Source organism: Trichogramma pretiosum, unplaced genomic scaffold (genome assembly GCF_000599845.2).
Source record: "Trichogramma pretiosum strain Unisexual culture from Peru unplaced genomic scaffold, Tpre_2.0 scaffold32, whole genome shotgun sequence".
In the NCBI taxonomy this organism is placed as follows: Eukaryota; Metazoa; Arthropoda; class Insecta; order Hymenoptera; family Trichogrammatidae; genus Trichogramma; species Trichogramma pretiosum.
In genome coordinates this window covers 1370714-1386663 of record NW_019641641.1, presented here as the reverse complement: position 1 = coordinate 1386663, position 15950 = coordinate 1370714, and the positions used below count along the sequence as shown (strand labels likewise).

At 46.9% G+C, this 15950-nt stretch overlaps 1 protein-coding gene across 1 annotated transcript in view; it reads left to right on the top strand.

The window, feature by feature from the left end:
• Positions 1-15062, top strand: part of LOC106652596 (dedicator of cytokinesis protein 3) — a 56677-nt gene extending 41615 nt beyond the window's left edge. The window contains exons 5-19 of the mRNA XM_014371645.2: positions 7158-7242; positions 7742-8203; positions 8284-8583; positions 8695-8899; positions 8987-9169; positions 9254-9519; positions 9601-10628; positions 10754-11176; positions 11602-11764; positions 12343-12780; positions 12868-13009; positions 13081-13415; positions 13501-13841; positions 13920-14733; positions 14812-15062. Of these exons, the coding sequence (XP_014227131.1) occupies positions 7158-7242; positions 7742-8203; positions 8284-8583; positions 8695-8899; positions 8987-9169; positions 9254-9519; positions 9601-10628; positions 10754-11176; positions 11602-11764; positions 12343-12780; positions 12868-13009; positions 13081-13415; positions 13501-13841; positions 13920-14733; positions 14812-14997 (5371 nt within the window). The 3' untranslated portion in view covers positions 14998-15062. The remainder of the gene's footprint in view (positions 1-7157; positions 7243-7741; positions 8204-8283; positions 8584-8694; positions 8900-8986; positions 9170-9253; positions 9520-9600; positions 10629-10753; positions 11177-11601; positions 11765-12342; positions 12781-12867; positions 13010-13080; positions 13416-13500; positions 13842-13919; positions 14734-14811) is intronic.
• The last annotated feature ends 888 nt before the right edge of the window (positions 15063-15950 follow it).

Sequence of the window (15950 nt, the reverse complement as noted above, 5' to 3'; positions counted from 1 at the left end):
CTTTTTTTGTCTCGATAACGGACAAAAGCTCATATTTCTCTGCGGAGCACCAGGAGTGATTTAACGACGCGCACATCTGCCTGCGCTTTAGTCGAGCCGAGTTATATCGTCAACTGCGGTCACGCGAGATGTACACGAGGTGCGTACGCACGCAAGCTTGCGCGTATTCGATACCGTGCCTCGTGCCTTCTTCTCTCTAACAAGCTCAACGCGCGATTAATTTATGGGAATCCGTATAAGCCATAAACATATTAGCTCGCGAGCTTTATGCGTCGAGACATCTGCTGTGCGTATTATATAGCTTGAAAAATGTGGGTTTACGAGCCGAGCTTTTATCGACGCGATCGCGCGTCGAGTATAGAGATACTCTAGGCCCCCGCTCGCCATCATATGTTTTGAAACGCGTCGAGATTTGACGTGTTGTTAATTGAGAGTCTTTAACTAATCGCATTTATGAAATATTCGTAATCTTAACTATAAAAAAAGCTCGTCACTCGTCAAAGTCGTTCTCTCCCTCACGAATTTCTCACGTTATAACTTATTGAAAGATCGATGCCCCGATGATTAAAGTACTCGCTTCGATCATCGTCTTTATCGAGCTTTTAAAGTGACTCGCAATTAGCCGAGCAATAAATCCTCGCGGCGATCGCTGTATACAACTAGTCTCTCCTCCGCTACACACATACACAAGGCGCTCATCGATCGGAGCTGAGCGAAAATTACGCGTCGATAAAATCGTGCACCGGGGCCCCGTCTCGAGTCTCGCAGTCTAGCTTTCCTTTCACTGTCAGCCGAGCCGCGGCTGAGCGAGCAGTGCAGTGCTTTATCGGTATACACAGACCAACTACCACGGCAGCTTCTCATCTTTTTTGCTTTTAAGCTCTACGTTTTTCGCCCTTGCTCAGAGCCCTACGTGCGGTCGCGCTACGATACACGTAGCCTACCATATGTTCGAGCTTTGAACTTTATGACTGTAATCTTTTCTCCGCGGGTATTATAAGTACGGTCTTGTTATATCGGCGCGGTAGTGGCTCTATTGTGGGCTGCTGCTACGCTCGACAAGTTGCACTGTTATAATATGCAGAAAGAGAGAGATCGATCGCGCAGACAACGAAGCGGCTCATTATCAGAAAGTTTTTATAATATGTACTTGAAAAAAAGTTGTAAATTACGCGCGATCGATCGCTCGTCGTACTTTGTTCTTGCAACGGTGCAGAAAGCAGCAAAAATTTGTACTACAAAAAATTACCAGCGTATATAAGAGATTTATTGGAACGTAGCGTCTGGCTCATTGCGCAGCTACCTCATACTAATCAAATTATCGAGATCATTGAATGAAAAGACTCGAGCGTGAGTTACATTGCTACAACGTACGAACGGTTGCGGCTAATTGAGCAAGAGACGACGTGACGTGTATCTTAACAGTCGCGTTCTGTTGTGTCTCGGGCAGCGGTCGAAAGGAATTCGCACAGGCAAGCCGCGTGATTTCTGGACCCCATACGCGAGAGAGAGAGATGGCTAGCGGAGAAAGTAGAATAAGTCGAATTGGCCGCATGATTCTAGTCGACGATCGTGTCGTATAGAGACCTGTTACGAACTTATTATGTACGCTTTGCTCGGTCCTCTTTATACAGCAACCGAGCAAGCTCCGAAAAGGTTCCTCTCTTTTATATTTGCTCGGCTCCGCAGCTCCGAATTCCAAAGGCGTGAGTCTCGAGCCACCAAAGAGAGAGAAAGAGAAAAAGAGTCGCGCACGGCTCGAGCGACTCTATACCTGCGTACAAGGAAGGTATATACACCTCGACGCACACTGCATGTTTATCTGGCGCGGGTATATTATATACACGTACGGTGCGCGGGCGCCCCTTAATGTCATTGACTCTTAATATACAAAGTACTTGATACTCGACTACCTCCGCTCCTGAGGCTCTTTCTTGCGCCCAGTCAAAGAGTGCAGTACATGCGACTGTATATAGGTATACACTTGCATGTATTACGTTCTTTCTCTCTGTCTCGCGTCGCGCACGCACACACATGCATGCGCGGACTTGGCTTACGGGCGCGCGTGGGATCGCGACTGGTGGCCGTGCGCGCGCGCCAACAGCGAATATGCCTTATACGCTCTATACTTTTGCCCGACGACGATGACGACGAGGCTAAAGTAAAGAACCAAGAGACGACGGCGGCGAGGAAGAAGAAGCAGAGGAAGAAGAAGAAGAAGCAGAAGAAGAAGAAGAGGGAGAGGGAGAGAGCCACGGTAAGACCAGTAGTTTCCTCGGCTCCTCCGCCTGTGCACAGTTGTTATATGGAGGCTGCTACGCGGAGGCTATTGCTCCTGCTCGAGGATCATGCGCCCCCACTCTCTCCTCTCCGCGCGACACCACCACTTGCAGCAGCTCCTCTTCCACTCGCCACTCTTTTAGCTTCTGAATCTCGTATGTGTGCGTGCAGGTTTCATTCTCCCTGCAGATTATGGCTTTTTTCACCGCGATCTCTTGCTGCTGCTGCTGCTGCTTATAGCCTACGTAATAAGCTCGCGACGCCTTATTTTCCATTTTTTTATATGTACGCGTCGAGGAGAGAGAGAGAGAGAGCTCGTCGGCACGAGAGCTGTATAATATATACCAAAGAGTGCCAACCTACCGAGCCAACTATCTCGCAACGAGGATCGTGATCGCGATGCCCTCCCCGACCAATAGCCTCGAGATCATTTATATACGAATCGTTATAGGACCCGCGATAATCGCTGACGCCTGCGCTTGTGTGTGATCCTGGCAGCTCGGCCAATTTTTCATCTCGACTGCAGCAGCTCTCTTGGCTTGTACAACGGGGCGACCCCGCGCATACGCAAAATCAACGAAAATTACACACTCGGCCAAAGCCTGGGCATTAATTAAGCCGTTGGCACCGCGAGCATCGGCCTCGAAGTATGTGAGCGCACCCGAGCACACGACTTTGATAGATCAGCCGTAAAATTTCATCCCGCCGCGGCTGAGCCATCGTCGCTGCCGCACTCGAGCCGTTTTCTGCGGCTAATTGAATGTTCATTCTTTCGCGAGGACATTCGTGCGCGATTTCGTTCGATTGCGAAAAGTTGTGTTCGTACAAAACGAGATGAAAAATAATTAATTAATTAATGCATCGAGCGGGAGCTCAGCCGGTGTCGATTTTGCTCGGAAACGTATACATCGGTGGTTTATATGAGACTTTTATGGTTCGTACATCGACAGTTAACGGATTCCAGTTGAATACCATCAACTGGTTTAGCTGTTGTCAAAACGAATTATTAAGATTATTTGGATTTTCGAAAGCTGTATTATACGAATACTAGATATGAGTGTGTTTATGGGGAATTCCTTCAGAGTCGAACACCTCATCGTCCCAGTAAATCTAATTTTTTATCTGCGCTTAACTCGTGTTCCAATATCTTAGGAGTGGATCACATAATACTTATCGTACGAGTGTGTGTGAGTATATGAGAGCTTATAGAGAGTAAGAAAGAATGAGAGAGAGAGAGAGAGAAAAGTTGGGGCCTGAACCTGTCTCCGCGTGCTGCGGTGTGAGGCGCACCGCACGCGAGAGGGGACTCACCTGCATTCCATCAAGTATATAGCTTGACTGCGCCCCACTCCGCTTTTATCCTCCCATGCCATGTATACGGAGTGGAGAGAGAGAGAGAGAGAGAGAGTGGGAAGCCTGAGAGAGAAGATCGAGCTTACACACAGCCCTCCCTCTTGTTGCGCCGAGCCAGGATCGAACGTTTTCTGCTTTGGGCCCTGGACTGTATTTGCATTATTATAAGCTCGTTCCTCTCTTTGTGAGTGTGCGACTGCCGTGCTCTTCGATGCACATTTTTCTCTCCGCTACGACCTGATGCATATTCGCACCGCGAGCTTATGTATATTTAACTATACACAATTTCGAACGCACTGCCGTTGGAATTTTAAACGATCTGCTCCAATTTTTAATAATATTACACGTGCAATGTGCATCGGCGTTATTTTTATATTTTAAAACTTACGAAAAAGTCTTTTGTATTTTCAACTTTTTTACCAGTGGGAGTCGCTAATTTTTTTTTTCATTTTTAATGCTCTCGTCTTTGCTTTCAATGCTTTAAATTAGAGAAGGTTCTTTTAGTCAAAGAGAGAATAGGCAATGTTATGCGTTCCTTCTTCTTTTATTTTTTCTCCATAAAGGGAATTTCACTTTTTTTTTGTTCGGCTAATGCGCTGTGCAGTCTTCTCTTTCAATTTTTCAGGTACTAACCTGTTCATCGATTATCGATGAAGTTGAAATATTTTTCAAACTGTCCATAATTTTTTCGGCTTATTGGAGACTCGCTTCGGCAGAGCTATAATATTTTTTCAAGTTTTAACTGGTATAGAATGCTCGAAGCCTTTTAAAATGCGCCGTCGTTGAAAACATATAACTCACTGCAAATGAATTCGCTGAATAATTGAATCACCGAGTCCGAGGCTTGTTTATACTTATTCTATTTGCAATTAACGACAAATTAAATGGCGAAAATTCATTATATTCACGCATACTCGCACAGCTGACTCACGTGTCCTCAGAAATCTTTTCCTAGAGCGGCAGCATCAGTGGCTCGTAACACCGGAAGTCTCTAGACCATTAGGTATTTTTCAGCACATAGCGCAGAAATATACGCACACAACAGGTAGCAGCCGTAAGATGCTCAAAGAGGATTAAGCACGTGAAACGACGGTAGCTTAAATCTTTACTGGCTTTTATTATCTCTCTCTCTCTCTCTCTCTCTCTCGTCGAGAGCTCGAAACGTTAAAATTGCAGCTTCGTTCAAGCCCTAAGGATCAACAATTTATTCGCAGGAATTTTTTCCCCTCGAAATTTCAATTTGAGCTTTTCAAGGTTACCGAGAGAAATGTTTATTGTGCTACAATTTGAAATAAATACATTACGATATTGAAGGAACGAAACGCTTGACGATTGCTTTTATTTTGGCTCAAAGTCTTCGATAAATCGTATCGTCCTCAATAATCTCTTGGTAAGCTGAAATTTTGCCAATGGAAGCTCAAGGTATAAAGAGATTTTTGTCATCGCAGCTAAAGTCGGCTTCGCTGGCAGTGTGCACGAGTATAAACTGGAAAAAGGCCAGTACGTACGAGGAAAAAAATTGAGTCGCTGATCGTGTCCAGGACGTGCCGCTACGAACATCCAGTCGTCCATCTTTCCCTCTACTTTGCTGCCTTTTTTGTTCTTACCGAGTATATAGTTGCACACGATCGGAGTATTTAATCACTGCATGGCTCGTCGCCATCATCTCATCTTCTTAGGCGCACATGTACGTTTCGCGCAGTCCATTGTTTCCGGTTGAAGCTGATGGAACCGAGGCTCGCACACGCGCGAGGAGCCGAAAATATGAAGAAAAAAACTCGTGCCGCTCCGTCGACCAGCTGGTGGCTACAGTGGCGGCTGCGGCGATTCAGGTTCTTCGCGTCAATTAAAAAACTCGCGTGCAGACATGCGCGCGAGCACTTTTTTAATTTTTTCGCCTCTCTTTCTCGTCTCTCTTTCTTTCAATCGATTATTTTCCTTGTACACACTTATATACAGGGGTAGACTCATTGTGTGGGTGCGTATACGTATACGATGTAATATGCTCTCCGGCTTTGGCCGTACGTACTCACCTGCTACATTCCGATATATCGAAGCCTCGGGCAGCAACGCACGAGGCGCACGGGCCCTTTAAAAGAAACTTGCTCCTTCTCTTTGAGAACTTTTTTGTCCGCTTCTCTCTTTGCTGGCTTATGTGTGCTCTCCGGCTTCAAATGAGCGAGTTATATCGGACTCATTTGAATGCATACGCACGCGAGCGAGCAACGAAGTACGGGCTAAAGCTGAAAAAGAACGAGTATCCTTTTTCGTATCCTCGGCTTGCTCGAGCGCAGGGTCAACAATTGGTTACAAAGAAAAATGTATTTCAACTTTCTTCGGATGACTTTGAATGGAGCTAAAAATAGCCAGTCGACTTATGTAATATTTCAAATAGGACGCTGAAATTGATTGAATATAAAATGAACGATGGCTTCTCGGTTTTCATCGATGCTAAAATAAAAAAGAAAAAAGAACGAATCAAAGAATCGTCGAGGTTTCAAGTATAATTCGTGTATTATGATTCGAGCGAGTGAAATTTCATCAGATGGCTGCGGGTCGCGCGGCGCAAGAGCATTCGGCCGAGGCATATACAAGCCAAGCTGGTAGCCCAGCATCGCGCCGAGCTAACTTTAGCCCAGAACATATACACGCATAAGTATGCATACAATATCGAGAATATAATCGCAGGATAATGTGTCCGAGCAGCGGTGGCCAGGATGTAGAGAGAGAGAGAGAGAGAAAGAGAGAACGGGAGAGAGAGGCAAAAGTGATGGCATAGCGCTGATTACGTCTTAATTGTATGTGCGCAAGATTCGAGGTAAAGCGAAGCAGCAGCAGCAGCGGCATACACGTAGGTATACGACTCCTTTTTTGCTCCTCGACTTCCATTCGGATGATTCAGGCTTCTTCTTCTTCTTTTTCCTCTTCTTCTTCTCCTTCTTACTTCTTCCTCTTCGTCCCTTCGGTCGCGCAGCTCTCGAGAGCCTGCAAGAATTTATTCGTTCCCTCGTGCGCTCAGAGCGCGAGAACTGAATGTGAAATGGCATGCGCGAGCGCGTGCACACACACACACACACAACACACATACGGGCTTATATACATTGGACAGAGAAAAAAAATGAGAAGAAGAAAAAAAAGGCAGCCAGCAGAGCGCACACAGTCCCCGTGCGTCCTGAAATTCCTGCTTTGCGATCGCATTTTGGATTTTTATTTCTGTCGGCAATCGCGAGTGGGAGTCCCTGCCGTTTGCGTGTGTATGTGTGTTGGTTTTATGCCATGTTCTCGCCTTGTATGCGCCTCGTTTTTACAGGATAATGAAATAGCCAATGCCACGCTCCAAGTCATTTATGCTAAGGCACGAAATATGTATGCGGGCGCAGCACAAACTTGCCAAATACCGTTATCGATATGCTTGCCCGACTTTTTATTGCCATACGAATTTTATGTACCTTTGAAAAATCTCATAATTTTGGCAAATTTAAATCTCAGTAACTGACCGACTGTTTTGCTTTGTGCTTTTACAGAAAATTGGGCCTCGACTTGGTGCCTCGCCGTGGCGCGCAAATGGTTGATCCTGAGTCCATGTCGGTCGTTGATTTGTATCAAGTGGTACGTAATAACTTAATTATTCAACATTTTTTTCTGCACAATTACTATATTTGGTGTGTAGTAATAAAGAACATCACGGACAGGTTGTCTACATACTGTACTAGCGTTTACAATATCAATCAGAGTTAATTTTGTTCATTTAAATATTTATTCTTCATGTTTTCAAAATATTGTCAAAAATATTTAAATTTAAACTATATAGGAACATTTTGAAAAGGCAAGTAAGTGGTGGGTACAAACGAAAATTTCAATCAGACATCGTTGTCGCATGACACCACCGATCGGTAAAAGCTAGAAGCGTTTGCTACCTTAGCGACTTTTGGCGATGGACTTATATTTACCATGAGATTTTTTCAGTGACTTTGACAGGATCTAGAATTCGAATATTACACGCAAACACGAAAAATATGATTTCTACTTTATAGAGTTGGCGCGCAACTCTCGATCGAGTTTTTGCTAGCGATATAATAAAACGATTGTCCGCGCGACGTTTTTGCAGCACGTCGAGAGCGCGGAAAACTCCCAGAGCTCGTCGGCCCGCGGCACGCTGCGCCGCAAGGAGCCGAAAAAGATCCTCACCCATCATCTGTACTTCTGCATGCGCGACTTCGGCCACGCCATCAACGAGGAGAACGAGTGCTACTTCTCGCTCTACGACTCGCGCCGCTGCCAGTTCATCAGCGAGCGATTCCTCGTGCGCATCTCCAAGGACGGCTTCTCGAATTACGTCGAGAAGATGCACAGCAACTGCACCATCTTCACCGATCTGGGCAACGCCGACCTCAGCAAGGACCTCTTCCTGGTCGTGCACGTGATGCGCTGCGGCCGCATGCTCTACTCGGACTCGGGCAAGAACAAGAGCGGCGGCATCGTCTACAGGCGACCTCACGGAGTCGGCATACTGCCGCTGGCGGAGGCTCTGCTGCCAGATCGATCGGACGATCAGGAGTATACCTTCAAAGTGAGTTTTATATATTTTGTCGTGTGAGACACGTATCGAGCGGACTGGACGAGCTCCAAATTCTACTCGTAATTTTGCAGGTTTGCCAAGGCGACGAAAAAGAGTTCCACCAACTACACGAGATGCTTATCCGCGGCCAGAAGTGCTCGCCGTTGCCCGGCCAACCGAATTACGGAATCGTGCTGTCGCTGAAATTTTTGCACGGCGAGCTCAATCAGGTGCACGGCGATCATCCGTTGCTATTCAAGAACATTTGCTTGACGAAGAAGCTCGGCTTTTCCGATGTCATCATGCCTGGCGACGTTCGCAACGACCTGTATCTCAAGCTCGAGCGCGGCGACTTCGAACGTGGTGGCAAGTCAACGGGTAAAAATATCGAGGTAATGCTGTGTGTTGTCTTGTACTATTCATACACTATTTTGCGTTCAACTTTACTATCCACTTTTATTCTTTTGTGAGTAAGATTATAAATAATTATGCTACTCTTGTAGGTAACCCTGACTGTGCTGGATGCCGAAGGAACGCCATTGGAAGGATGTCTGTTTGGAGCCGCAGGGGCCGAGGGTAGCTCCGAGTATCAAAGTCTAGTGATTTATCATCACAACAGCCCGTCTTGGGCCGAAACTCTCAGGCTGGCCGTACCGATCGAAAAATTTTACGGCAGTCACATTAGATTCGAATTTCGACACTGTTCTAGTAAGAATCGCCTCTTCTTTTCTATATTTAAAAAGAAAATCAAATCACGTATGTCTGATGATTGTGTACTCATCTCGTAATCGACAGCACGAGAAAAGAACGACAAGAAGCTATTCGCTTTCGCTTTCGTGAGACTGATGGAGGCTGGGGGCGCTACCCTCCAGGACGGCATGCACGAGCTCTACATCTACAAATGTGAGGATCGAAGCAAGCTGGACACGTTCAGTTACCTCGGACTGCCGAGCAATGCTCGCGAACCGAATTATCCAGGTGGGCTCTTGATTCTCTAATAGATAGAATTTACGTCGCGAGTGGTATAAAAAGTAAAGCGAGCATCGCAAATTGCGTCGACAGGGGTGGGGCCGTTCACGCGTTCAGCGAAGGAGGCGGTCTTCGTTCAAACTCTGCTCTGCAGCACGAAGCTCACTCAGAACGTCGATCTTCTGAGTCTCCTCCAATGGAAAGCCCACCCGGAGAAAATTTCCGAGGCCCTGGGCAGGGCGCTGAGGCTAGACGGCGAGGAAGTCGTCAAGTTCTTGCAAGACATTCTGGACGCCCTCTTTGCGATGTTTCATACCGAGGACGGAAACTCGACGGCGCATTCGGGTCTCGTATTCCAAGTGCGTAAGATCGAATCGATCGGGACGCTATAGTCTCGAGCGCGACTCGCTAGTTTAACGAAGGACGAAATGATTTTGCAGGTGCTTATCTCGATATTTATCCACTTGGAAGACTCGAAATTCGAGCACTTCAAGCCGGTCATGAACGCGTACATATCGGACCACTTCGCGGCAGCTCTGGTCTACAAGGGCTTGATAAGTAGCGTCCAGCATTGCATCGAGTGGGCCTCGGCCCCGGAGAAGCAGGAGTTCATCCTCAAGTGCTTCCGCACCCTCGAGTACATCTTCAAGTTCATCATACAGAGCCGTCTGCTGTACGCCCGTGCCACCGCGGGCCAGTACGAGGACAGCTTCCGCAAGGATATCTACTGCGTGTTCGCGGCGCTCAACGGCCTGCTTGGGCTGCCCTACGAGCTGGTGCTGTCGCTCCAGGTGGCCCTCCTCCACTCGATCTCGGCGGTCTTCGAGCAGCTCGTCGACGTGCTGTCCATCATCGAGGTGACGACCCTGGCCTGCTCGCTGATCGACGCCGTGCCCCGGGAGGCCGCCTCGCAGGTCATCCAGGCCAAGCTCGAGGCCATCAAGCGTCTCTCGACCACCGAGCTCTTCAAGGACGACGAGAGCCGCAACATGCTGCTGACCATGATCTGCCGGCATCTGCGCATCCACCTGGCCCGCAGGGAGGAGCTGCGCACCTGCACCGACATACTCGGCGAGATACTGAGCTTCATGTACAAGCGCAGCGACAACAAGGTCAACAACTGCCTGCACCACGACGTCGAGACCCTCTGCCTGACCATAATCGACGTGCTCGTCCAGTCGATCCTCATCATCATCAATACCGGCGGCTCGATTCTCAACTGCCTCGTCGCCTGCCTCATGGGACTGCTGCAGCTGCTCGACGAGTACCACTACACGAGGCTCTGGGACGAGCTCACTATCGGCGGCGAGAGGAAGCCCCTCAAGGACTTTTTGCTGCGGGTGTTCCTGGTGCTGAGGGAGCTCGTTCGCCAGGAGATTTTCCCGCCCGATTGGCTCGTTCTTAGGATGCAGTCGAACAACATCATCTTGAAAGCTCTCCAAGAGCTTGCGCAACCTCTGGCGTTCAGGTAAGCGAGCGAGTGTGGTAAGTGTTATCGCGTAGTTCGATAACGCGGAAGCTATATTTCGACCGGTTAGAACCGCTTGCGTGCTTCGCGCCTCGCTAAACGATCCGCTCTTTTCTTTCTCTCAGATTTCTGCACGGCAGCTTCGACTCTCAGCTCTGGTCGACTTACTTCAATCTGGCCGTGGCCTATCTCACCCAGCCCTCGCTGCAGCTCGAGCAATTTTCCGAGGTCAAGCGCGAAAAGATCATGGAGAAGTACGGGGACATGCGCGTGCTCATGGGATTCCAGATACTGTCCATGTGGTCGCATCTGAAGGAGCGCAAGCTCGAGTTCATCCCGAGCATGGTCGGGCCCTTCCTCGAGGTCACCCTCGTGCCCGAGAGCGAGCTGCGCAAGGCCACCCTGCACATCTTCTTCGACATGATGGAGTGCGAGCAGAAGGCCCGGGGCAGCTTCAAGTCCGTCGAGTCCGAGCTCATCGACAAACTGGACATACTCATTAGCGAGAATAAAGGTGACGACGAGTACAGGCAGCTCTTCAACACGATGTAAGTTTTTCCGCTCGTAAATCTTCGTATAGCGTATCATATAGTTGTATACGATTGAACGACGTAAGGTGGTGTTAAGGTTTAGCCAAGTTACTCTAGAAATGTATATTTTATATGTTGTTTCATGCTTCATTAGGGAACACCTCAGCGCCGTGTAAGTCTCACGACTTAATGATATAATCTAGATGCACAGTACTTTTCATAAAATTGCTATACATGACTGAGTTTCCTTTGTATTATTACAAGTAGTTCCCCGTACACAATTCACAGCACACACGTATCAAAAGATTTATATACATGCAATTAGTTACGTAATTGAATTAAAAATTATTATTTAATCCTAAACATGAGTAATTGAACATTTCACCAAAGTACACGTCACGATAAAAAGTAATAATGCAATTCTAACGAACTGTGTGAATCAGATTGCTGGATCGTGTCCAATCGGAAGATCCAACCTGGAAGGATAGCGGTACAGCGTTTATTACGTCAGTCACTCGCCTTCTCGAAAGATTGCTCGATTACAGAAGCGTCATTCAGGGGGATGAAAACCGAGACAAACGCATGTCCTGCACGGTCAATCTGCTGGTGAGTTTATTTTCATTTCCGACGATCGTTCGCTCGAGTAATTTCGACACGTGTCACGCCGCTCGCTCGTGCCTCTATCTCGCGCGTCAAGCCCAATTAGCACTGGAAAATAAACGCGCTGTTTAGCACCCCCCCGAGCCTCTGTGCAGCGTCCGCAAATTGTGTTACACGTCGCTCGCTTTTTTTTCTCTCGTGTCACGACGACGACTCGTGCATGCGTGCGAAATAGTCACCGATGGATAGTCTCTGCGTGCGCCTCGTTAAAAAGTCCCGCGAGATCGCGATCAGACGCAGACTTCGGCTCAATCGCCATGGCAGCAGCAGCTGCGCCAGAAAAGACTCGGCCGAGTCGACGGAGAGTCGCGAGAAAATTTTGGACAAGGATTTCGGAATCGTTCTAATCTACGTGCAAAAGTACTACAAAGATACTTTCTACGATTTCAAATCGGCTGGGCGCTATGATGTAACTAGCTTCTTTATAATCCCCGATCGGCTAACTCGTCGTACTTAATGTTTTTCTATAAAATTTTGCCATTTTTCCTCTTGTCTCTACGATCGTTTCGTTTTGCTCGCCGCAGAATTTCTACAAGAACGAGTTCAACCGCAAGGAGATGTACCTGCGATACATCTACAAACTGCACGACCTGCATCTGGCCGCGGAGAATTACACCGAGGCGGGCTTCACGATGAAGTTGTACGCGGATCAGCTGAACTGGAGTTCCAACGTCCTTCCGGCCGAGTACGGCCACGACCAGCAACCCGAGTGGAAGCGCAAGGAGATACTCTACCACCAGATCATCAAGTACTTCGATCGCGGCAAGTGCTGGGAGAAGGGCATACCCCTGTGCAAGGAGCTCGCCGTCCTCTACGAGTCGAGGCTCTACGACTACGCCAAGCTGCGCGACGTCCTCAAGGAGCAGGCCAAGTTCCTCGACAACATACTCACGCAGCTGCGCCCCGAGCCCGAGTACTTCCGCGTCGGCTTTTACGGCCTCAGTTTTCCGCTTTTCGTCAGGGTACTGTATATGCGACGTTTTTTATCGATCATTTTCTCGTGCATTACTTTGACCTTACGACAACTTAATTGGCTTTCTTTTCATCAGAATAAATTATTCATTTATCGGGGCTTGGAGTACGAGAGGATCGGAGCATTTACTCAACGTTTGCAAACCGAATTCCCGAGTGCTCAAATATTGACTAAGAACTCGCCGCCTGACGAGAGCATCATTTCTTCCGAGGGCCAATGTAAAGTTCATGTTTATTTAGATCGTCTGTATGCAATCACTTGAAAAACTCATTAATCATCACCATTGCAGACATTCAGATTTGCAACGTCAAGCCAATCCCCGAGGATTCGAGCTTAGCCTCGGCGCAATTCGAAATTCCCGAACGAGTCGTTTCGTATTACCTGGTGAATGACGTGCGATGTTTCGTATTCGATCGACCGCTGCACCGAGGCCAAGTGGACCGCGACAACGAGTTCAAGTCCCTGTGGATCGAGCGCACCATCTTGACGACCGAGTCCAAATTGCCGGGCATCCTCAGATGGTTCGAGGTGGTGGAGAAGCGCTCGGAGCTGCTTGCCCCCGTTCAGTACGCCTGCGAGACTATGCAGACGGTCGAGCGCGAGCTCAGGCGACTAATCGCTCAGGTAAGCTGCCTCGACACTGGATCATCGCATTTCCTCGTTGCGGAATCGTAATTTGAATTCATCACCCCCTTCTATGTCGTTTCAGTACGACGCGGACCCCCACCGAAACATCAATCCATTCAGTATGCGACTGCAGGGCGTGATCGACGCCAATGTTCAAGGCGGCATTACGAAGTATCAGGAAGCTTTTCTCACGCTTGAGTTTGCACGACAGAATCCAGAGATGATTCCACACGTCGTTCGTTTGAAAAATCTCATTTTCGACCAGATGAACGTTTTGGAGAGCGGCCTTCAGGTTCACGGTAGAATAGCCCCGCCAGGAGTGCAGCCACTGCACAAGCGTCTCATTGAAAGATTTACTCAGTTGAAACAGAGTCTCGGACCCATCAGTCGACAACGACTGGTTCATCAAGACAGTATTATAAAGTGAGTTGTGATAATAACCGCGAACCTTTTATATAGATGGTTTATCCATCGGTAACATTGCAATTCTTATCTTCGCAGCTCACCGTTACCACCCGTTCCGGTGCACGACAAGCCTCGACCCTCCACGTTGGAGTCAGTTTTCAGTCGTCTGGGCAGAGCCGAGAGCGACGGAAACCTCGACGACGATTGCTTCTACACTCGTCTCGAGGGCGAGCCACCACCGCCCATACCGCAACGCGAGTCGCGACCCAAGTCCATCGGCTACGCCGCCAATACCAATGGCTCGACGGTCACTCCTCCTCGACCGACTCATCAGAGATCTCACAGCAAGCCGTTGAGCCCGAAGATGCAGCTTCGAACGTCGTTGTCGACTCCGACCGCCGACGGTGCCGAGCCGGTCAACATGAGAAGTTCCTGGAGCGAACCGAGCAACGAGCCAGCACCACCCTTGCCACCTAGAGGTATGTATTATCGATGGTTTATCGTGAATTATTTACATCGCTGTACTTTTACCACGACGATTGCCTATTCAGCACCGGACAAACGTGATGGAATCGTACCACCACCCGCACCACCAAAACGGCCCTACCAAAAAAGAAACCAAGAGTGGAATGGAAGCGAGGACGAGCATCGGAGCTCGACCGAATCCCATGATCCTCGGGACAGCGGCATATCTACCCTGTCCAGCCTTTCGGATTTTCAGTCGCATCTGCTGAATCTCAATAATCTCAATTACGAAGATTTCGAACCACGTAACAGATCCAATGACGTTTTGAACATTTCCCCCTCCAATCTCATCAACCATTCCCAGATGAGTATGTCAACTGTGAGCTTTTCCAGCGTTACCATTACCAATAATTTTCAAAATTCTCATCAACTGCTTGGATCCGAGGTACGTTACCCACGCGCGCTCAGTTTGTGTGGCTAGTCAAGGATTATCAAAAACGTTATTTTGAAATTTGTTTTTCAGACCACCCCACCGCCGATTCCTCCGAAAGCTCACCAAGACGGCCAGTCAGCTACCTCGACATTGGAGCGCGTTACCAATCGGCTGAATCACAATGCCTCGAACAATTCTAATCACCATACGGATAATTACTCAGTGCCAAAGTTGCAGTCGCTCAGCATAGGCTCCGACGCCGATGGAAATTTATAAATTTAAATTTATTTCCCATCTCTAACCTAGTCTGAAAGAAAATAATTTTATTTTTACACATTAAGCGACCGATGCAGTTTCATTAATTTAAGTTGTATATGATATGATTTTTCAAAGTCGAATCAGAACAGAAGTATATTTTTTAAAAGTTCCGGTAGAGCTTTATCGTTATTTCTTTACTAAAAAAAAATGGAAACAATGTTCTTTAAAGTATTTTAAATACTTGTTTTGAGTCCAAACAATGCAATCATTCCACTATGAGCTTAATTTGTATTACTCGTAGTTTAATCGCTAAAATTTGTACTAATCAAAAGCATTGAGAGTTTCGCTATGACAATGACCCACTTTGGAACAGTATTTATGTAAGCGATTGGTGAGATGGAGTCAAGATAATTCTCCATAAAATTGTAAAAAATAAGACGAGGCTATATTTGGCATTTAATCTAGTCACAGATATTACTGTATTTTAGAATTTGTAAGTGTCTCAATGATTGATTCGCGTATTAATACGCGATGAAGCGAAATGCATGTACAGTTAAAAATTTTCGATCTTTACCTATAATTAATATTATTATAATTGTGAATTACACAACTATATTATTCAATTTGAAATTTTATTTAAAAAAAATTAAGCATACGACTAAGTGAATCGGTTCCTCAACAATTTTAATGGAAATTGTTTAAGCGAAAAAGATTTATTCACGCATAAATTCAGGGCAACTGTAAGGCATCTTTAAACTGATCAAGTAACTAACTAAAAAATATTTTTAAGGTAAAATCTTTAAAAATTTTAATTATTTCAGTTAAAATAACTATTAGTTTAACTGAGTGTGAGAAGATTTTAAAAATTTCACTTTTTTTCATCGTGGATTAAATACTTTTGAATAAAGTGAAGAGAAATTAATCAAAACGCACTAAATAACGGTCTGTTGATAATCATTGATTTCAGCGTA